This window comes from Ylistrum balloti, unplaced genomic scaffold, assembly GCF_031769215.1.
Source record: "Ylistrum balloti isolate Yb309-2 unplaced genomic scaffold, AGI_CSIRO_Ybal_v1 Utg370568, whole genome shotgun sequence".
NCBI lineage: Eukaryota > Metazoa > Mollusca > Bivalvia > Pectinida > Pectinidae > Ylistrum > Ylistrum balloti.
The window spans coordinates 150,370-174,851 of NW_026782356.1; the positions used below are offsets into that span (position 1 = coordinate 150,370).

The following is a 24,482-nucleotide window of genomic DNA, read 5'->3' on the forward strand; positions in this document are numbered from 1 at the left end:
TATACATTGAGGATCGTCGCGTTTGGCACACGTTGTACCTGGTATACATTGAGGACCTTCGCGGTGAGCGCACATTGTACCTGGTATACATTGAGGATCATCGCGTTGGCAACACATTGTAACTGGTATACATTGAGGATCATCGCGTTGGGCACACGTTGTAACTGGTATACATTGAGGATCATCGCGTTGGCAACACGTTGTACCTGGTATACATTGACGATCATCGCGTTGTGCACACGTTGTACATGGTATACATTGAGGATCGCGGTGGTGGCCACACGTTGTATCTGGTTTACACTGAGAATCTTAAACAATAAGTTATCACTTACACACAAAATTCTGTTTACGAATTTTCGATAATCTGCTTGGATAAGTCAAGTATATATTTTTTTTCCATAAATAGTGGTCTATTTCGAAACAACAATATACTCTATAGATAAAATATTAACTGAATATTATCAATTTTAATTTTTAATTAGATGATTAACTTTCGCATGGTGTGACTGGTTTTAAAGTCTCATCGCTATTGTTTTTTTCACATGTTATGATAATTAAAACCAATTAAAGTGGTATTAATGGCACTCGTCCAGGTCTGGGGACGTACATTGACTAAGGTGTTGACTGACCGACATCAAGCTTCAACCAAAAACAAATATTTTTATCTGTTCTGTGACGATTTGATGGCATCATTACGATGGCATCATTACGCAAAACTTGATTTCATGGCTTGTATTTCTGGACGATAACTTTTGAAGATTTGTCAATCAATTGTTAAACATCACTGAAACAATCCTTGTATGAAAGCATACATAATGTTAAAGTTGTTTGGATGTACGTGTCAAGTGGATGGGTTTTGAGGCAATCACCCAATACATGTATACGCATGAACATATTTATCATGGAGGGAATCAAAATTTTATGAATATACTGAAACTTATAGATATTATATTCTATATAGTATGAGCGCCTTCCGCAGTCTTTGTATGTTAGCAATGTGATACAGGTTGAGAAAACCTTTTATTATACACCCACTTTTCGGCTCGGCTACACGGTATGATGGCTTATATGTGCCAATTCGTTATTTTGCAACAGAAACCAATCAAATTAATTTTGTCGCTTACAGGCACGAAGAAAACGGAACTACTTATTCTACAGCTCCGACGAACGAAGACAACAATTATTGTTGTTCTATCGTTGCTTATCCACGTCTACTAGTCACTCTGTTGACAAAAAAACGTTATTTTACTGCGAAATAAGTAAATATGAAAATGATTATGTCAGCCATCTTAATTACGACTGTAAATTTTGTGTTAGTACGGTAGTGCTAGAAATGGGTGATACTGCTGACGATTTTTCTGTAATGACAGCTCCGAGTACGTGACTGCCGGAGAGCTGTGTTGATTGGTCTGTGATATAGACGTCGTCACGTGGTGTATGTTCTAATATTGTATATTTTGATTTAATTTCTTTTTTTTTTTTTCTTCACATATGGTAATGTATGTGCGAGTGTGTTTATGGTTCATATGTCAGCATTTCTGTATTTTAACAAATCAGGGCCGGTAATTTACTGTTGTTGGAAAACTGTGTTGATTGATAGATAACATTCATGGCAAACCAGTGACGTCATCTTAAGATGTCATTATAAATGTATGTTTAAACTGGTGACTATATTTTCATTAGAACGAATGGATAATGGTTAACGGATCTTATAAATCACACAGCTGGGGCGAATTCCGTCAGATTTAGAACATTAGCACAATATTTATGCTCATATTCTTATCTGTTTACTTCACATTTTTATGTCGTTTTGTTTTATGATGGACTCGTCTAAAAAATACTGCCAAGTTTCGCATGTCTGCATTCACTGTAGAATTATAGGTACATTGTACACGTATCTCATATTGAAAAAGTGTGGTAATCACATAAAAAGCTGAAAACTCTCAAACTGAATTGTTATATTTGAATATGTTGTTAAGATCCATGGTTAAAGTTATGAATTATCTTCCAATCTGTTCTAATCCTACAGCTCTCAATAAGTAATCGGAGCGTGAGTCTCAACACCTCGTGTCGAGGACAATATCGTATCAGAGAAAAAGTCTTTACTAAACAGCAATATTTTTAAAAAAGAGTTTTTAAAATAAGAAAAATCTGATACCAGTTTTATGAAATATAGAGACATATTCATGCATTAGGAACTAACGATAATATTAAAATGTAAAACAAAGGTACACACTACATATGTTTATGAGTGCATACCTGTAGTTTTCTATTGTTAATTGTTCTCGCTGTTATCGATAATGACAGTGACCATTAATCTTATTATACATTTTAAAACGAAAATTTTGTCCTTAAATTTGTAATAACTTGTTAGTCATTTTGTTTTTTATTTTTGTACTTTTAAAGTACGATCCAATACACTAATAAAACACGATAGATGGGTACACTGGTCGTGTTGTTGTTTGTTCAGTAAGACGTGTCGCTATGTACATATGTTGTATATATCAGTACGTATTTACATTACAGAACTAATTATAAATCTACCATAGGTACGCCGATTGGTAAAACTGTCTTAATAGACAAATCCATAACAGGAAACAAATATCATCGTACAATGACAAACATGTTTATTTATGTATTAGATATGTAATAACTTTCAAATTTTCAATAACTGGGCAAAATTTAAGTGTTTTTAGACATGCAAATTTTGGAAACAAAGACCAGTGAGATTTAATGGTTTCCAGAGCAACCATAGTGTGCTATAATGTTGCGATGTCTATGAAAGGTTACAGCGCTAAAGCAAAAATCTCGAGGCTAAGTGAAAATGGTGAAAGTCGTTTTAAAAGTCATCCTGTACAATCTCTCATATACTAATCACTTAACTCATCGAAAAATATTTTGACTGTTACGAATCAAAGCGTGCAATTAAGTATCGGTCACTGCTCACGACAAGCCACTACTGATACCCAATGTTAGTAACAGGGTAACTATATGTCTAATGGTTTTCGTTTCAACAGACGATAATGTATAAACAAGCACGCTTACATGGGTGTTCTTGCAACGAGGTACGACACACTTGGACGACTATACACTTGGATTGTTTTTACTAGATAACACTTTTCAATATCAAAACGATGTGTTGTTAAATTACAAACACCTTACAGACCAATAACTGATATACAATATTACTCAATATCGCGTTGATGTGATGTAAATCGTAAAGGTTCACACCGATCTCTACAGTGTTTTATACAAACGATAATCTTTCATTCAGGTGTTTATTACAACTTAAACACACACAAAAACAAAAACAAAGAACAAACAAAAAAACAGTTACTGCTAAACTTTGGTGATGAAAGGTGCAAAAAGGGCCCCATCGATGACTTAAAACACTTGCACAACGACTTCATGAAATATCGTTACAGCCTTTGAAAGAGGCAGTGTATATAGAAGATACACAAAGAGGGATAACTCTCGCACAAACATAGAAATCAAACTGAACAGAGATGACTCCAAATCACGTGAATATCCAAACATTTTTTATTTTGTGTTATATAGTAAATGACAACATGACACTTGGTGAGTTCAATGTTCAAAACGAACACGTGACAAATTATTGACATACACGACAATTAAGAGTATGTACTGTACACAACGCTCATGATCATCTTATTTCACAATACATATTCAGCTCTATTCGTTAACTACGTAACAAGTTAATATGTTATTAACACGAGTCAAGCATAATATAATCATACGTGTGTTATACTTATTACTTACGTTTAACGAAGTACTAGTAATAAAAGAGGCCTGTAGGTCTTAACGGTCGTCTCACTAAACTAACAGAGGATATAGGTGTTTTTCACAAAATATCAAAAGGGAAAAATTATTAACGTGACCCATCAAGCAATTTTTGGGACATTATTGTCCTGCCTTTTGATGTTCCATGTCGAATTAGATTGAAATATGAGTAGAATTGTTAAAGAGAAGTTCCTCTAATACCCCTAAATGGGTCACGGTCTTTGGCCCCTACGGGTCGTCAGTTATATGAGATATGATTGCCATCCTCAAATGATCTGTCCTGCCAAACAGAGTTGAAATCTGTAATATCATATCAGAAGACATGTATTTGCAAATTTCCCCTGGTGAGCTTCATCTTATAACAACTAGGGATCTGTATACCTTCATTTAGATAAATCACAGCTGCCCTTCCCAAGTGATATTTCAGACCAAAGGGTAAACCTGTCCAGGCAAAAAACTGGCGACGACTTTAAAGCCCAATTTCCCAGACTCTTTTGATGGACTTCGACTCTTGGCTCCTATGAGTCGCAATATTTTCATTTATAGAAACTACAACACGATTGATGATGTTTAATGCCAACTATGAGTGAAGTCTACCCAGGCATATGAGAGGACCTGTCATGGATCTCGCCACTCGGCAACTATGGTTACAATACTTTCGTAAATCAAAATTATGATTGCCTTCCTTGAGTGACGTTTCTTATCGAATTTGCTTGAAATCTACCCAGGTTTTAAGGAATAACATTTAAAAGCAAAATTTCAGTCGAATTTCTCTCCGCAGGGGTCGAATAAACTTAACTTATGTACATCTTAAATAATCTACGAATACAAATACCGTGGAATGGTTCAACTTTCAATTTCAATTTTCGATCTCAGAACTGCTGACCGCACTGTTACTCTAAATATATGTTATATCGTTCGCCGGTTAGTAGGAACAATGACCGGGATAGTTTTGCTGCCAAAAGTAGTGAACAATAGAATTATAAAACTGAGACGTAAGGCAGAGGCCAAACAATCTGACTGGAACTTCACATGATTTGCACCAACAGAGCGAGCGAGGTGATGTTAATTTCGACAATACCCTGTCCTCGACGGCCATCAGTCATCATATACACGTAAGAAAAGGGCAGTTACAGTTTTCATTCGACTTTTTGTTGGCCTCAACTCCATTATTTGTTCCAAGACAAATTATCTTGTAAAGTTCAAGCAACATTGCTTTCCTCGTCCCCGCCGTTATATAACGTTAACACGTGACGTCATGATGACGTAACATTACCGCCATGGAAGCAACAGGTAGTACACTGATGAGGCGTCATGCCACTTCCTTGTTGTTAATTTTCACCACACTATCCCTCATCACATTGTTTTTGATTTCTAATGTCCAAAGTTTTCTTAAAAAGGACTCTTGTGATGGATGCGATACAAATGAAGACGATAAAATTATTCAAAGAATGTTGCGACTCCACACGGCTAAAAGATCCAGATCAGAGAGAGCAGCGGCAAAAGAAAAGAAGAGAATTATCGACTTATCTGTATACCGTAAAATGGGATGGGAACTTTCTCCTGCAGACGCTCTTCAAGTGTTTGATGCATATTACGAGTGTTTAATGAAAAGAGAAACATCTGAAAATAGCAAACTAGATATTACTGCAGTTCTGTCTTTAGAAGGGCAAAATATTGAACTAAAATGTCCGATCTGTTTACGTCCGGATCAGGAATCTGGGCGTCTAGGTATTCAATGGCAACATATGAGTACACGAGATAGTGCAATGCGTTATGTTGACGAAAGTTCTAAATTCAAATTCACAGATGAAATGTCTCTCATCATATCTGATGTAGACATAAGTGATGCCGGACAGTTCTTTTGTGTGAGGACGAGGGACAGAGAAATAGAGCAAATATATCAATTGGATGTCCTATTCAGAGAAAGAAGAAAAGTTTTAGCCGGCTCCGAAAGGCGCAATATTTTACCAGTAAAGGCTTTGGAAGATAATAACCTGAAGTTGTTTACCTTGTGGTCAGACTGGAGCGACTGCAACAGGTGTGGGAAGGTCGGACATCGTCGTAAGGTGGGACTCTGTATGGTTGATAAGATAAACGACACCGACCCCGTGGAGCCAGTAGATTTACCAATTATTGAACTGTATCCACGGGGAATTCCATGTCGATCCACCGTCCTCCCGCTCGACATCGCCAGACTGAAGCCGATTCGACGTAGACAAAGTGAAACCATCCTTGAAAAATGTTACCAGAGGTGTCCTACTGTAGCGCCACCTAGGGTAGTCACAGACAAGAACGGAGAGGTCCTGCAGGTCATTCAGCCGGGATACTACTCATTAAAGTGAGTTTCTTGAGTTATTTCATTATTGTTACATCTCGTAAAAGTTGCGGGTTTTTAAAGACTCGTAGAACATGACATCATAGGTTAAGAGGGACGCGTTCTAGCATTTAAAAAATAACTTTACACTTTTGTTAGTATGGAATACAGGCACCACCTAAAAGCAAGTTCGATTTGATAAAGAATGTGGATAATTAGTGTAAACATCATTTAGAACTGCCTCTTTCACGGCTTCACTCGAGTTGTGTATGTGTTGTTAACAATCATAATCATTTAAATATAATCAACTCAAACAAATATCACAAGAAATCCAGATGATATAGTCACACAAATATCGCAACTCTCGTGCCAGATCGGGTCCTTTCGGCACCTTCCGTGTATAGAAAGTGGCAAAGGCCCCAGAAGTCAGTTAAGCAGGAAACCAGGTGTGCTCTTATTTTGATTAGCTAAAATGGGATTAAATTTTAGGTAGCTTGAGTTTCAATTGATTAAAGTATATGTTCGTGAAATTTATTTTGATTATTAAAAACTTTTAGCATATTTTCATTTCTTCGTGAATGCTTGAAAAGGTATTTTGTCGGTCAAGGTATTATTTTATCGATGGTTTTTTTTTAATTCCACCCACAATTTCATGCAGCTCTTACTGTGCTCGCTATGAATTATATCAAACAGAATGTTTAAACAGCCATGTTACAACTGATGTATACTGTAGTCTGTGTGATGTTTCCTTATCTTATCGTCTTGTCATTATTTCTCGGATAACTTGTACTATTGAGTTTCTCCTGTGTGTTAGGAACGATAACCCGTACAACCAAGCGTGGATATGCTACGTGCATATCAACCTTGTCAGTTGTGAAATATATTGATCGACGAGACAAAATGACCATCACAGTAAAGTAGAAACCGAAAACGGATTAATGGTTAAAGTCGAGTGTCTATGTACGCTAAGTAGTATATCTATAGATATTTATAAAGCACTTATGGAACCAAATGGCCCCTAATGCTTCACCAGATTTTGTTAGAACCGACCTAAAACAGCTTACTACTTAACCTTCTCATCACCATATCACCATTTAACGACTCGAATGTTTGTATATACCATTCAACATTTCATAGGACGCTTTGGTTTACACAGCAGTAGCCCATGGCCAGGATCTAGGGCCGAAGCACTGAATTTACTGAAAATATACACACGGGGGGAAAAACTGTGTGTCCTTAAAACAAGTCTAGAAAAAAATAGTCAGAAGATCTTTCTCGTCGATAATTTCAAAAATTCTGTTTTGACGTTTTAAATACTTTATTTGATTGGCACTATAAACATCGTTTCATTGGTCATGATATTTTTTTCCAGTTTCACTCCTAGAATATTCAAACCTTAATAGATAATATTCTATACACTGTGCTAGGAAACATTCCTGATAGGGTTTACCATGAACATGCCACGTATGTGCGAAAACGAAAGTTTGCATGCTAGAGGCATGTATATCACAGAATAATGTGTCAGACAGCTTGAAGTATTGGACCTCAGATTTGGAGTGGTCAACATCCGCCCGCGACATCCCGCTATCCGTCCACTTTTCCTTCAACGTCACGTGCTTAGCATAGTACAGGAGACATCTGCGACACACCAACAGGAACTGGTTTGAAGTGCTATTCATATATGAGTCCAGATTTCGCCTTTATACTATGTAAAAAAGATTGTCGACTTCAGGCGTACCGTAGGCCGTTGGTGTGATTTAGAATCGGCAGTTCAGCAAAGGGAGCACGTCTGTCAAGGATGGCATTACAACGTAAGGAAGGACCCTTTTGGCAATAGTGGAAGGCAACTTGACCAACGCTGTCATAACCAAATTATACGTAATCACGTTATTTTGCAGCAGGACAACGCACCTCCTCATACTGCACGTGTTGTTGGGGCATAACTACAGCATGTTGTAAGACCAGATTTGTCTCCAATCAAGCATGTTTAGGATGAATAAGAGCGTTAGGATCTAAATCCTCCTGTGGCGTATGACGTCATACAATGTCAGACTTTCTGCGGAATTTGACGAGTCCCATGTGTCGTAAATGTGTAGCATGCATCATAATGGGCATAAACAGCATGGAACTCGTGGTACTGGATTTGCCTTCCTCTCTGTGGCTATAAAATTCAATCCAAATGATTTATTGTGTCATTATGAAGGTAAAGCACTTTTAAAAAATCGGTACAAAATATACCACATTATTTTGCACGGGAAATTACCCAATCCAAATACACATAGATTATATAGAAACCACACGAAAAATATCTTCTTTAGCACTGGTGTTTAAGATACAATGTTTTGTAGTTTTAAAATAAGAGACTTGTCCCGATCATCCATATTCAGATGCAAACAGAGATGTAATCTTTATACAGGGGTCAAAGTAAGATTATTTTGCCGAAAACTCTTTCAATTCAACATCGATATCTAGAGGACAAGTGAGTTCCCCAAACCTTAATGATTTTTTTCAATTAATTGATATTTTTGCATGCTAAAAACTCCTTTGCTATATGACTCGATCCAACCGAACGAAGTATAGGGACAGACTTATAAGTTTATGAAAAATTTTTTTTAATTTACAGGGAAAAGCCCACACTCCCACCTATGGTTAAGCGGAGCTTGATTTACGAAGTGACACGAAAGAATCTGATCTTGAAATGCCCTGTCAAACCGGACAAAACTTCCTTGGTGAGATGGCAGAACGGGACAGTAATAATTAACCCACTCAACATCAGACGGCAGACCAGAGGACGAGTTCGTATGGACGGAGCCAACAGACTGCACATCCGAGCATTGCGAGTGTACGACAGTGCCCCCTATAGCTGCTGGCTGAAGCGGCGACACGTGGCGACCATCAAAGTGATAGTGACGGAGGCGATGAATAGCAGCCTGAAGGATCACATAACGTACGCTGGACTAGGCCTAACCATTCTATCGATGACGCTCGTCTGTTTATGTGTGTTTTGCGGTAGAAACAAGAAAACTGTAAAATGATTATTGTGGTAGTTATGTAATAATCAAATTACTTATCAGTTTAGTATGGAAAGTAACTCGTTGCCCTCAATATATATTCTGAGTTCCTGTTTTTAACATCACACGTCAGAACATTTTGTATCTAAACCAGTACTGATCAATCATACATATCGCCCATCAGTAACACATAAACTTCCGTCCTGGCAGTGCCTCTCATACTTATCGCTCATCGCTAAACTACTTCCCCGATACAATATATATCGCCATCCTCGTTAAACAGCAACAACAAAACAACCCACCAATGTCAGCCCGAGTCCTCAATCGTGGACACCAGTTTGGAACATCACCACCGTCAGCCTCCCTCCCCCACCCCCTCTATCTCTGTTTCTCTCTCCCAGAATACCATTACCATAAACCTAACCCAGATATCACTCCCTTTCTGCCGACCATAGACACCACTTTCGTCAGCTCGGTCAAAGATATTACGATCGTCAGTCCGACTTCAGATAGCACTCCCTATAAACAGACCCTAAAACTTACTGCCAATCCCAGACATCACTACCGTCAGCCTGACCCGTGTCAACATCTACTAAAATACCCTTCGAGCTCTCTTCTGCCAAAACCAAGTCATCATTACCATAAGCCCTATGTGAGACACCACTTATAGTATCAGCAACACACCTCCACGATTAAAACTTCTTCCCATAACAACACAGGTCTCGATATACAGGAATATTTGATTACCACCATCGAGTCTGTATTAAAATACTTGGCTCAGAATTTTGTTGTTTTCTGTGATTTATAGATTTTCCACTATAATGAAAAAAAATGTTTTTTGAATGATTGTGTACATTCTTATCTCGGTTCCGTCTTATGTAAAGTTGTCATTCGCCGGAAATCACTTGCCTGAAACGGTGCTTGGGATGTGTACAGCACTTAATCTAATATGTCACTAGAGGAACAAGAGCGATTGTAAAGATGGTGCTGTAACTCTTAACTACTTGACTTTCTGATTGCAGTTCTGTTTATTGACATGACCTTCTCCACTGCGATACCCAGAGTCAAAAAATCATAAAACGATGTCGTTTTTAAACAAGGTCAAATAATGTGATAAGACGGTGACTGTTAAGAATATTTTGAATTATTCAATGACATTCTTCTAACTGTGTAACATGTTGAATAGACGGAAGTTAACATCAACTTAGCTAACACTGATGGAATTAAGATAGGACCTTGTTCCCAATGATGGTATTTGTCATGTAGTTCTAAATACATTATCTGGTTCTTAGTGAATTGCTACATTTACATCTTGTATGAGAGCACGCACTTCCTGACACCCAAGGGACGAGGAATATTCGTCATTACCGCAAGCAACATCCGGCAGACTCGGCGAAGTCTAGAAACAACATCAGTGGTACACTGCAGTAGTACACCGTGTTCAGTCAGATCAACTGTCCTGTCCAACATATTGGATCAGATATGTCACGAAAGGCCTGTATCTAAAATCTTTTCATTTTATATTATGTTTAATGTTAAGATATCACACGTAGATCTCCACTGAGTCGTATGGAATGGCGCCAAATGTTTTATACAATAAACAATTCCGTTCTGTAACTCGAAATGATAAAGTCACTAGGACTGCAATATGTGCTACCAGAGGGAGCATGTCGTGATACAGAAGGAAACACGTGTCATGATACCAGAGAGAGCATGTCGTGATACAGCAGAAACACGTGTCATGAAACCAGAGGGAGCATGTCGTGATACAGCAGAAACACGTGTCATGATACCAGAGAGAGAATGTCGTGATACAGCAGAAACACGTGTCATGATACCAAAGAGAGCATGTCGTCATACAGAAGGAAACACGTGTCATGAAACCAGAGAGAGCATGTCGTCATACAGAAGGAAACACGTGTCATGAAACCAGAGAAATCATGTCGTGATACAGAAGGAAACACGTGTCATGAAACCAGAGGGAGCACGTCTTGGTACCAAAGAAAACACGTGTCATGAAACCAGAGAGCATGTCGTCATACAGAAGGAAACACGTGTCATGAAACCAGAGAGAGCATGTCGTCATACAGAAGGAAACACGTGTCATGAAACCAGAGGGAGCACGTCTAGGTACAAAAGAAAACACGTGTCATGAAACCAGAGAGAGCATGTCTAGGTACAAAAGAAAACACGTGTCATGAAACCAGAGAGAGCATGTCGTCATACAGAAGGAAACACGTGTCATGAAACCAGAGAGATCATGTCGTCATACAGAATTAAACACGTGTCATGAAACCAGAGAGATCATGTCGTCATACAGAAGGAAACACGTGTCATGAAACCAGAGGGAGCACGTCTAGGTACAAAAGAAAACACGTGTCATGAAACCAGAGAGAGCATGTCGTCATACAGAAGGAAACACGTGTCATGAAACCAGAGAGAGCATGTCGTAGTACAAAAGGAAGCACATGCCATTATACCAGAGGGAGCACCTCTTGGTACCAAAGGTAGCAAAGGTCATGGTATAAGACGTAGCACAGGTCATGGTATTAGACGGAGCATAGGTCATGGTATTAGACGGATCACATGTCATAGTATAAAACGGAACACAGGTCATGGTACTAGACGGAGCACATGTCATGGTATAAGACGGAGCACAGTTCATGGTATAAGACGGAGCACAGGTCATGGTACTAGACGGAGCACAGTTCATGGTATAAAACGGAACACAGGTCATGGTACCAGACGGAGCACAGGTCATGGTACTAGACGGAGCACAGGCCCATAGGAAGCACAATTCGTACTTGAAAAAAAGGTTACAGTTTATAAGATAACTACGTAAGTAAGTGATGCTGACACAACACATTTGGATCTTTATTTTGATATACCTATTTAGTCGAGTCGCATGTTCTAGGAAATCGAAACAATGCTTGATTGATCCAAGTTTTAATGTACTATTGTTGAACTCTACAGTTTGAAAGGGCAAAGCTGTAGCTTATTAATAAACAGGAACTGTGCCAAGCTTCCCTTGTATTCATAACTCTGATTAATCCAAGCTCTCCCCAGATGTTCCACTACTAACACTTATTATTGTGTAGTTGTCTGGAACATGGTTAGGACATTGATGTCAAATAAAATCCCATCATACAGATTTGATAACATTTTGAGAAAATCGAATCTTCATTTTCGATGGAGGAACTTATCAATACTTCAATAATGAGACGGTGAAGAGATGAATGGCTTCACCAAGAAGTCTAAGGTAGGCATTGAATTTAAATTTCTGTGCCATTTGAAAGCATTAAATCGTGGTCTCTAGTCATTGATGACGTTTCATTTTTTCCTGAAAAGTTCTGTTAGATTGAACTTCAAAATAGGCGAGGCTACGTTTACATAATTTTACCGATTTTATTACAGTAGAACTGAGAGGGACTCCTCAGGGGTACAAAATACCAGACTAAGTTCTCAGAATTACACAATTATTACTTGGTTTCATAAAACTAAATTTAACACTGATGATAAAAGGTTGAACATTTGTCATTGTATTAGAATACTCACGGATCGTTGTATGCCGTCTTTATTTCTTTGCAAACCTAACCCATGCCAAGGTTATCAGCTGTTCTTTACACTCACAATTTCAGTAATTGAAAATGGCAGACAAGTAATATTCGAAGAATTTTAAAAGCGCATCAAAGACATAACTGAGCAATGATTTTAAGAAACAAACAATTGCAGTCTGCTAATGAAGCTGCTTACTTCTTATAAGCGGAATTTAAAACATAGCTATGATGTCATGTATTGTTGTACCAGTCAATTATATAACATAATGGACCGCGACGTTTCCATTCTTAAACTCAGCCGCCCATTATGTACAATAAGCACGGCCATTTTTCTTTAAGCAAGCTTATTACTATAAGATATTGTTTCACTTTAATTTGTACTGATGTCACATTAAATTTTATTTATGGAGTCCTGTTGTTTCTTAAGTATTTTGCAAATGAAACTTTTTTTGAAAAGATCATCATCCCTAAATTAGGCGATAAGAAACGACATGGCACATCTTTATCGAAGTGCTTGAAATCAACGTACGTGAGTGCCCTTGTTCTCGTTTGATATTAGAGATAGGGGGAATCCAAATCTGTCTTAATCGATCAGCCGGTGTGACGTATGGCCTGTCTCTATCGTAAAACAGTATGAGTAGGTCTCGGGGCGGGGGTGACTACACACCAATTCTTAGTCCAATGTACTCAGCACAACGTCAAGCATTGACCACTCACCGCCCAGCGTCTAATCGCTGAGATCGGAATGGTCCAGCTCGGATATTGACCGCCATATCCGGGCTACTAAACTAACTTCGGAGGCCATATCGTCATAGCACGTGCTAACCTCTATATGCGCGTGCATGGAATCATGTGTGTGATCTTCAGAATTACATCATGTAATGGTAGTATTTGAGTTGCAGGCGCCTAGCTCTAACCGTCAGTTACTAACTCGTGGTCTGACATACATCATATCCTATCATTGATGAGAGATTTTGACGAGTACGTGCTAACAAGACTGCTGCCTGTCAATGTATCGAGGAGTACATATATGTAGATGTTCGATACCACCATTGTAGAAGAAAGGGCTGTATTGATTAGACGGATATGACTGGTGAAGGATGCTGTCGGAGACAATGCCGCGTTAATTAGACTGAATGTTAATCGGAGAGGTAACGTATACTGTACTGCACCGACTCATTACACACAGTCTACAATACTCTATAACTTAATCACTATATACATCTGTTCACTTTTATCACTAAATATATCTGTTTACATTTATCACTGTATATATCTACCAGCTCATAAAACTGTCTATATCGTTCATCGTTATCACTGTCTATATCTGTCTACTGTTATCACTGTCTATATCTGTCCACTGTTATCACTGTCTACATCTACCCACTGTTATCACTGTCTATATCTGTCTACTGTTATCACTGTCTATATCTGTCCACTGTTATCAATGTCTATATCTGTCCACTGTTTCACGGTCTATATCTGTCAACTGTTATCACTGTCTATATCTGTCCACTGTGTTCACTGTCTATATCTGTCCACTGTTATCACTGTCTATATCTGTCCACTGTTATCACTGTCTATATCTGTCCATTGTTATCACTGTCTATATATGTCCACTGTTATCGCTGTCTATATCTGTCCACTGTTATCACTGTCTATATCTGTCCATTGTTATCACTGTCTATATATGTCCACTGTTATCGCTGTCCATATCTGTCCACTGTTATCACTGTCTATATCTGTCCACTGTTATCACTGTCTATATCTGTCCACTGTTATCATTGTCTATATCTGTCCACTGTTATCAATGTCTGTATCTGTCTACTGTTATCACTGTCAATCGTTATCACTGTCTATATCTGTCCATTGTTATCACTGTCTATATCTGTCAACTGTTATCACTGTCCATATCTGTCCACTGTTATCGCACTATCTATATATGTCCATCACTGTCTCTATCTGTCCACTGTTATCACTGTCTATATATGTCCACTGTTATCACTGTCTACATCTGTCCACTGTTATCACTGTCTACATCTGTCCACTGACATCACTGTCTATATCTGTCCACTGTTATCATTGTCTATATGTGTCCACTGTTATCGCTGTCCATATCTGTCCACTGTGTTCACTGTCTATATCTGTCCACTGTTATCACTGTCTATATCTGTCCACTGTTATCACTGTCTATATCGTTCATTGTTATCACTGTCTATATATGTCCACTGTTATCGCTGTCCATATCTGTCCACTGTTATCACTGTCTATATCTGTCCACTGTTATCACTGTCTATATATGTCCACTGTTATCACTGTCTATATCTGTCCACTGTTATCACTGTCTATATCGTTCATTGTTATCACTGTCTATATCTGTCCACTGTTATCACTGTCTATATCTGTCCATTGTTATCACTGTCTATATTTGTCCACTGTTATCACTGTCTATATCTGTCCACTGTTATCACTGTCTATATCTGTCCACTGTTATCACTGTCTATATATGTCCACTGTTATCGCTGTCTATATCTGTCCACTGTTATCACTGTCTATATCTGTCCACTGTTATCACTGTCTATATCTGTCCACTGTTATCACTGTCTATATTTGTCCACTGTTATCACTGTCTATATCTGTCCACTGTTATCGCTGTCTATATCTGTCCATTGTTATCACTGTCTATATTTGTCCACTGTAATCACTGTCTATATCTGTCCACTGTTATCACTGTCTGTATCTGTCCACTGTTATCACTGTCCATCGTTATCACTGTCTATATCTGTCCATTGTTATCACTGTCTATATCTGTCAACTGTTATCAATGTCTCTATCTGTCCACTGTTATCACTGTCTATATATGTCCACTGTTATCACTGTCTATATCTGTCCACTGTTATCGCTGTCTATATCTGTCCACTGTTATCACTGTCTATATCTGTCCACTGTTATCACTGTCTATATCTGTCCACTGTTATCACTGTCTATATCTGTCCACTGTTATCACTGTCTATATCTGTCCACTGTTATCACTGTCTTTATCTGGCCACTGTTATCACTGTCCATATCTGTCCACTGTTATCACTGTCTATATCTGTCCACTGTTATCACTGTCTATATCTGTCCACTGTTATCACTGTCTATATCTGTCCACTGTTATCACTGTCTATATCTGTCCACTGATATCGCTGTCTATATATGTCCACTGTTATCGCTATCCATATCTGTCCACTGTTATCACTGTCTATATCTGTCCACTGTTATCACTGTCTATATCTGTCCACTGTTATCACTATCTATGTCTGCCCACTGTTATCGCTGTCTATATCTGTCCACTGATATCGCTGTCTATATCTGTCCACTGTTATCGCTGTCCATATCTGTCCACTGTTATCACGGTTGGTGCCCACTGTTATCACTGTTAATGTCGACCGTTATCACTGTTGATGCCCACTATTAATGTCGACGTTTTCACGGTTGCTGCCCATTGTTATCGATGTTGATGTCCATTGTTATTACTCTTGATGCCATTAATATCACTGTTAATGCCCACTTTTAATGTTGACCGTTGTTATTGTTATGCCCACTGTTAATGTTGACCTTTATTATTGGTCATGCCCGCTGTTATCACCGTTGATGACCGTTATTATCACCGTTGATGCCCTTTATTATCACTGTTGATGATCGTTATTATCACTATTGATGATCGTTATTATCACTCTTGATGATCGTTATTATCACTGTTGATGCCCATTGTTATCACTGTTGATGATCATTATTATCTCAGTTGATGTCCGTTATTATCTCAGTTGATGTCCGTTATTATCACTGTTGATGCACATTGTTATCACTCCTGATGCCCACTGTTCATGTTGACCGTTATTACTGTTGATGCCCATTGTTATCAATGTTGATGCCCGTTATTATCACTGTTGATGTCCATTGTTATCACTCCTGATGCCCACTGTTAATGTTGACCGTTATTACTGTTGATGCCCATTGTAATCAATGTTGATGCCCGTTATTATCACTGTTGATGCCCATTGTTATCACTGTCGATGGCCATTGTTATAGCTGTTAATATATACAGTCAGGAGATTGCCGTATTGTGTACTTTAGTATACATAGAATATTATGAAGGACTTTCCTTTTTTATCACATAGTCTTTTTATTCAATGAATTCGCCTATTTCATTTCTTTTCGGTATAAGGCATTGGTGTAATAATATACCCTGTAGCGTTTCCTACCCGCTGCGCAAGTCCGTTTGTGATGTCATAACATGGACAATGATGTTACATCTAAAACTGAAAATAACACACCTAAATGTCTGCTTCAATCTTGACTCGCAAAAATTAAATAAATAAGACTCGTTTTATAACACCCGATACAGCACTGAGAATTTTAAATAAACACAGGAATGTTCAACTGTGTTTATCAGATTGTAAAATATACATAACTATGCATATGTATACTGTCTCGGAATTGTTACAAGGGCTCCTTGAAATCTTTCTAAGAAAGCAGACTCGCCAACATTACTCTCATGGAATTATATTTCATCTAAATCCAAAACTTCTATTCAATTTAAAATGCGTGATTTATCCGCCGCACACTCATGATAAACAGCTTAAACGATATGATATAACGTGTCTAACGCGCGAAATGTCGTGACCCGAATATTGTCACGTGGTAGACTGATGGAGTACCCGATGAATAAGTTGTCCGATTAGAAAACACCACTAGATTTTATACACAAATGTATACTTCAGAAGAATGGCAAGTCTTTGCGTTTGACCTTCTTTTTTGTTCTCCTCTCCCTCCATTTAATACGTACACATGCAGCAAACTGATTTTTGCGCACAATTAGCAAGCGGTTAAAGTCAAGTGGCGTCATCTGGTGTCGGGAATTCCTGTGCGGCATGAGAGTCTCTCAATTTGTCATGTGATTTCTCTTGTGGTCGTATAGAGCGGCCATCAAATTTGAACGCCGTCAGAAGAAGTTCTAGATTAAAGTAGTGATACGATTATCGATAAAATCAGTCATAACTCCTTTGAGAAATGATTTGCTGTGGTATGATGCTTTAGATTTCGTGTGAGTAGGAATTATAAAAAAACTTTAGATATAAGAGGAAACATTTTGTTGAAAAGCCTAATTCGGTTTTGCCTAATGCCCGATGATGATGTTCGTGATTCTCTCTCTTGGTATGATTTTATCTATGGCACTGGTTGTGTGATCTTACTACCACTGTAAACTTTGTTTCCATACAGACGCCAGTCTCTCCCATCCACGGCACGATGTCAGTCGCCACGGTGTTACCGATGGAGGGAAGAGAAACGCCGAGCCCGGGACGTGGCAGACGGGTGGGTAGTACGTCTACGTATGGCCGTGCGAGTGTTTCCACCATTGGTTCCACCGCTGGACGAAGCAGTACTTCCACAAATGGGCGGGGGAGTGTATCGACAACCGGAAGAGGAAGTACGTCACGGCCACCTAACGATGTTGACCTTGTTTATATCCAGTCCCTTACCAATCACCAAATAGATGTGAGTAGTACAAATGGCCATGTCTCTTCTAAGTTATGTTTTCACGTGAATGTTATAAGGAATGGTACTGATATAAGACGTTAGAAACGAATCCCAAATATGGTTTATTATATAGATATTTACCTATATACTGTAAAGAATTTAGTACTTTATTACAATTTGTTTTGCCTTTGTCGTCTCACATCACTACGGTATACTGCAAACGGTTTCTTTTCTTCCCGTGAAAACAACATGCTACTGAGATGAAACAGACGGTATAATCTGTCAGTAGATGAGAGTAGAAAATGGAGATTTAGGCGTGATATAAATGACTGAATTGGACAGTGTATTGGATGATGCATTTCTTGATGCCAGTGACAGAGACAAGAAAGTAGAAATATAGTGACAAGATTTACAGTCATCTGGTGTACTTAACAGCTATATCCATTCCCGTCAAGAACAGTCCATTTTTACTGTTGTCTAGGGGTGTTTTTTTGTATTTGTCAGTTGGGAAAAACGGCCTGAGTGACATCGCTTTGAAACTATAGCTAATCCTTTGGGAATAGGACACACATATAGAACGTACTTCCATGACTCTGTTAGATTAATTCTGTATTTTCAGAACTCTACTTGCTTTGATCAAAGTGTGGTTGTGTGAGAGTTAAATGTTTGCCTCAGAATTCAGTGAATGTACCCATTTATTTTTTTTTAAATTGTACATTAAGCGTAATATAACCTATTTTGACATCAGGTTTAGATAATGAAATGACGCCAGACCTCATGCCGATGACTGTGTAACATAACAATAAAGACTATAGATATGAGCCCGAAATTACTCTCAATTTTGACGTGGACAAGTCTGTTTTAGAAAATATTTGCCAGAATAAATATCCAAGTGGTTACAAATGTCCTTAATTCATTTACATTTGATAATTGATTAATGGAACTCGTTGTCATTTTTTTTTTATTTTCAACTCGCTAAAGGCGAAATGGTCGAATTGTATTGAGAAGTGCAGTCATGTTTAAGTGTAACATTTCAGTCTAGCGTTTTGTTATTTCAAATTTCTAAGTAAAATTTAAATTTAAATTGAATGGAAAATTTATCTGTTCTTCATTGCCTGTAATACCGAACATCTTTTCCCTTTTTCTGGAAATTCAACAGAAATCATCTAAATAGCACGATCTTTGTAACGATCAAACTGTATGCGGAATTGTACCAGATGTTGTTTTCATTGTGACCGAGGGAACGTATTGAAACACAATAGTTGTAGAGATTATGTCGTTGTGGATACAGTGTAATAACTCACTGTTGTATAATCAATTGTTTTGCCTTTCTATTACAGAAATGGAAAGCCTTATTCGAAACAGTAAGTTACTAAAGCCTTCTAATCCAACCTTTCAATAGACACCACAAGCGTTTTGACTTGCATACAGATTTTGATAGAGTCAAATGTTTAAATCAATATCAAATATATGCATGGCTTAGCTTCGTAGGAAACTCTCGACAGCTAAAATGAATTATTTTATTTCTAAGTCACCATTGTTGTCAGATTTTGTCTAGTAACGTGGACATTTCCCCCCGGCAGTAGAAAGGAAAAGTGACCGTAAATACATTTTGTAGTACTCGGTAGTTGCATGCACACTAGTGCACGTCAGTGGAGCTGGGTATGGTAACCGCTACTCGCCTCTTGAGGTTGGTAGTGACCGTCAATAATATTCAGTAGTAGAGATGAGACAGTGTGCTATACTATAGTAGGTGGAAGTTGAGGTGGGTAGTGACAATCAATAATATTCAGTAGTAGAGATGAGACAGTGTGCTATAGTAGGTGGCAGTTGAGGTGGGTAGTGACCGTCAACAATGCTCGTTAGTAGAGTAGGGTTAGTGAGCTATACTATAGTACGCGACAGTTGAGGTAGGTAGTGACCGTAAATAAAACTCGTTAGTAGGGTTGTAGTACTCGACAGTGGAGGTGTGGTTTTGGCCACTTCTAGTACTCGACAGTGGAGGTGTGGTTTTGGCCCTTTTTAATACTCAACAGCGGATGTGTGGATTTTGCCACTTCTAGTACTCGACAGTGGAGGTTGTAGTACCCAACAGTAGAGGTGTGGCTTTGGCCACTTCTAGTACTTGACAGTGGATGTGTGGTTTTGGCCGCTTCAAGTACTAGACACTGGAGGTGTGGTTTTTGCCGCTTCTAGTACTAGACAGTGGAGGTTTGGTTTTGGCCACTCCTAGTACCTAACAGTGGAGGTGTGGTTTTTTGGCCGCTTCTGGTACTAGACACTGGAGGTGTGGTTTTGGCCACATCTAGTACTCGACAGTGGAGGTTGTAGTACCCAACAGTGGAGGTGTGGTTTTGGTCGTTTCTAGTACTAGACAGTGGAGTACTAGACACTGGAGGTGTGGTTTTGGCCACATCTAGTACTCGACAGTGGAGGTTGTAGTACCCAACAGTGGAGGTGTGGTTTTGGCCGTTTCTAGTACTAGACAGTGGAGGTGTGGTTTTGGCCGCTTCTAGTACTAGACAGTGGAGGTGTGGTTTTGGCCACTTCTAGTACTAGACAGTGGAGGTGTGGTTTTGGCCGTTTCTTGTACTCGACAGTTGAGGTTGGGTTGACTACTTCTAGTATTGCACCATACTGGGCCCACATTGGCTGTTAAAGTGACAGAGTGAAAATGATTGGCAGTAACTCAGAGAGATCATAATTGTATTGCACTGATTTCACGCTTTTTAAGAAGCAAGATAGCAACACCAATTAAAAAGAATATTGGTGTCTTTGAATACAGACCTTTCAGACGCTTAATTGTACTTATTGATTTCCCATAGCGTCATGGTGACTTATTTGTAATATATGGTTTACAAAATGATTGAAAATTTGGTGTAATCTGATATTTAGATCCTTCAGTATAGAATAAACACAGCTAGACTTATTGCCCGGCGATGTACTACGAATGAATTATGTCTAGAATACAGACGAATGCGGGAACTACATCAGGGGAGGCTAGATATAGACAAACTTATGTACTGTAAAATTATCTATTGACGCAATATTAAGTCTGAGAAATTCGTCCTCGCTTTGTCTCACTGTGTAGATGGATTATCGACCATGTTGTTATAGATATTAATTTGTATGTAGCGGTATTTTGAGCGTGTTTTGGTCATAAAAGCACAGCGTGCGGGGCTCTATAATTTGCTGAGGTGGAGACGTGTATATGTATTTTACTTTCTTTATTTTCTTTTTTTTATAACTTGTCCAACTATCGCCATGAAATAATCGTCCAACTTGCTTCCTCGTGGCTATATGAATGCTTTATATTCAATTTTAAATGCTGCCATGTTGCCAGGGCACCTATCGGGCATTGACTCCGGGCGCCCTATTGCGTTAGAATGGACTGCGACTTGTAAGATCAATGAAAGATTATTAATATGTTACTGCATCCCGGACAATAATGAGCGTGTTTATTTTGAGAAGGCTCCACATAGGAGGACGGGAATACATACAGTTTAAAAAAAAAAAATCGTAAAAAGATGAAAAACGTAAATGAGAGTTGCTTCCCCTCATTCGGATAAATATATTAATCATTAATTAATTATATTAATTGTATGATATTCTGGGGATAGAGATGATAACATTTTGTTATCTTTCAGTAGCTCGTAGCTACTTCACTGAACAATATACAGAAGGCCCGTGTCCTCCAGAGAAATTCTTGTCTCGCAGCGATGATACAACTACTTCAGCTTAGACCGTTCCGTGTCTCAACTTCCACAAACACAGGGTAGAATCAGACCGCGTATATCTTAACATGATGTTATGCAGGCTAACTTTCTACCGACATTTAAAGTTGTTAATGTTACATATGTTTTATAATTTATTATGAATTAACTGGTGACACTTTTCATAGATTTAAAACTACGGTAATATATTATCCGGCGGAGTAATGATAACAGCACTTAAATAGAGATGCAATTTCGAGCTGACATCAACGAAAAGTGAGAAAAATGCAACCTTACTCCTTGAAAAACAATAGCTCTAGTTTACCTCATAGAATAAAAAATCTTTATCTCATTCTGAATGAAATAATTAGAGTGTTCCGTGTACTTTATGTTCTTTTGTTTGGATGTTGTATCGTAAGATATGCTAATATAGTGAGCATATCAACAGGGCTGCAAAAATGTAATAAGTAGAAAATTCCTTGTTTCTTGATGATCAGTTAAATACCATGTAATGATATGGAAACTTTTAAATTTTCGTAATTCAGAATACCTTTCTTTTATTCAGTTTAATTTTTGAACTGGATATCATTCCTACCACACTATACCACAAATACATCAAAGCTTGTAGATGACCAAGGTGTCATTTTGCATTGTAAAGAAACCTTTCCGGTAGTTGAACAGATAGTCCAAACAGATGTTTTACAAAACCCTTTTAGAATCATTCATAAGGAGAGAACAACATCCAATCCGGGAAACGAATGGAACATATTTCACTCGATTCCGACAGGGAGGCGCGAGATTCGAATCAGTTAAGTACCGTTATAATCATCGCCTCACATTGCTGTGCCACATTTGTCTGGGAGTAGCGACTGAGACTTAAGTGTTTTGTTATATGACTTTACTCTAACACAATTTTTTTCCTGTATGATATTTTCGGCATTGTACAAAGGATTCCTCCGAACGGCTATAAACTGTCTGTAAGAGATTAAGTATGTGTCAATGTCCTCCGCAAAGGGACTAAAAGTCAATAGTCGGCATTATTGGTAGAAGGGTATCTTGGAATAAACTTCTTTACGTGGAATTCTACGAGAAACAATTGGTAAATCAGGCGAATAAATTGTTTATAAACATAACCCGAAATCTCGGAGTAATATCTGGTCACTAGTAAATCAAGCGAGTATAAAATCTGTAATTAGGTGAGTATGACTTTGTTGTCAGGTGAGTAATGGAGTTAAACATTGTTATCAGTTGATTAAGGGAGTGTCACTTAACGTAAGGTTATTTTAAAATTGTACGACTTTGTTGGCCAGTTATTAGGGGAGTATGTCTTTGTTGTCAGGTCATTAGTGGAGTATGTCTTTGTTGTCAGGTCATTAGTGGAGTATGTCTTTGTTGACAGGTCATTAGTGGAGTATGTCTTTGTTGACAGGTCATTAGTGGAGTATGTCTTTGTTGTCAGGTCATTATTGGAGTATGACTTTGTTGTCAGGTCATTAAGGGAGTATGACTTTGTTGTCAGGTCATTAGTGGAGTATGACTTTGTTGTCAGGTCATTAGTGGAGTATGACTTTGTTGTCAGGTCATTAGTAGAGTATGACTTTGTTGTCAGGTCATTAGCAGAGTATGACTTTGTTGTCAGGTCATTAGCAGAGTATGACTTTGTTGTCAGGTCATTAGCAGAGTATGACTTTGTTGTCAGGTCATTAGTAGAGTATGACTTTGTTGTCAGGTCATTAAGGGAGTATGACTTTGTTGTCAGGTCATTAGCAGAGTATGACTTTGTTGTCAGGTCATTAGCAGAGTATGACTTTGTTGTCAGGTCATTAGTAGAGTATGACTTTGTTGTCAGGTCATTAAGGGAGTATGACTTTGTTGTCAGGTCATTAAGGGAGTATGACTTTGTTGTCAGGTCATTAGCAGAGTATGACTTTGTTGTCAGGTCATTAGTGGAGTATGACTTTGTTGTCAGGTCATTAGCAGAGTATGACTTTGTTGTCAGGTCATTAGTAGAGTATGACTTTGTTGTCAGGTCATTAGCAGAGTATGACTTTGTTGTCAGGTCATTAGCAGAGTATGACTTTGTTGTCAGGTCATTAGCAGAGTATGACTTTGTTGTCAGGTCATTAGTAGAGTATGACTTTGTTGTCAGGTCATTAGGGGAGTATGACTTTGTTGTCAGGTCATTAGGGGAGTATGACTTTGTTGTCAGGTCATTAGCAGAGTATGACTTTGTTGTCAGGTCATTAGGGGAGTATGACTTTGTTGTCAGGTCATTAGTAGAGTATGACTTTGTTGTCAGGTCATTAGGGGAGTATGACTTTGTTGTCAGGTCATTAGTGGAGTATGACTTTGTTGTCAGGTCATTAGCAGAGAATGACTTTGTTGTCAGGTCATTAGCAGAGTATGACTTTGTTGTCAGGTCATTAGTAGAGTATGACTTTGTTGTCAGGTCATTAGGGGAGTATGACTTTGTTGTCAGATTTTAAGGGGGTATGACTTTGTTGTCCGGTCATTAGTGGAGTATGACTTTGTTGTCAGGTCATTAGTGGAGTATGACTTT

At 38.3% G+C, this 24,482-nt stretch overlaps 2 protein-coding genes across 2 annotated transcripts in view; both read left to right on the top strand.

Annotated features, from left to right (window-relative positions):
• The first annotated feature begins 5,081 nt into the window (after positions 1 to 5,081).
• Positions 5,082 to 9,153, top strand: LOC132556390 (Ig-like V-type domain-containing protein FAM187A). Its single transcript, XM_060220793.1, has 2 exons — positions 5,082 to 6,142; positions 8,742 to 9,153. The coding sequence occupies exons 1-2, from the start codon at positions 5,082 to 5,084 to the stop codon at positions 9,151 to 9,153; spliced, it is 1,473 nt and encodes a 490-aa protein (XP_060076776.1).
• Positions 9,154 to 13,650: 4,497 nt separating this feature from the next.
• LOC132556439 (rhomboid-related protein 3-like) overlaps positions 13,651 to 24,482 on the top strand; it is a 42,917-nt gene continuing 32,085 nt past the window's right edge. The window contains exons 1-3 of the mRNA XM_060220850.1: positions 13,651 to 13,837; positions 17,952 to 18,227; positions 19,550 to 19,573. Coding sequence (XP_060076833.1) covers positions 13,823 to 13,837; positions 17,952 to 18,227; positions 19,550 to 19,573 — 315 coding nt within the window. The 5' untranslated portion in view covers positions 13,651 to 13,822. The remainder of the gene's footprint in view (positions 13,838 to 17,951; positions 18,228 to 19,549; positions 19,574 to 24,482) is intronic.

What these genes read in the sequence shown, in the direction of transcription:
- LOC132556390 (XM_060220793.1), top strand. Translation starts at nt 5,082, where the DNA reads ATGGAAGCAACAGGTAGTACACTGATGAGGCGTCATGCCACTTCCTTG. An exon ending in CCGGGATACTACTCATTAAA is followed by an intron (nt 6,143 to 8,741) that starts GTGAGTTTCTTG and finishes TTTAATTTACAG; the next exon opens with GGAAAAGCCCACACTCCCAC.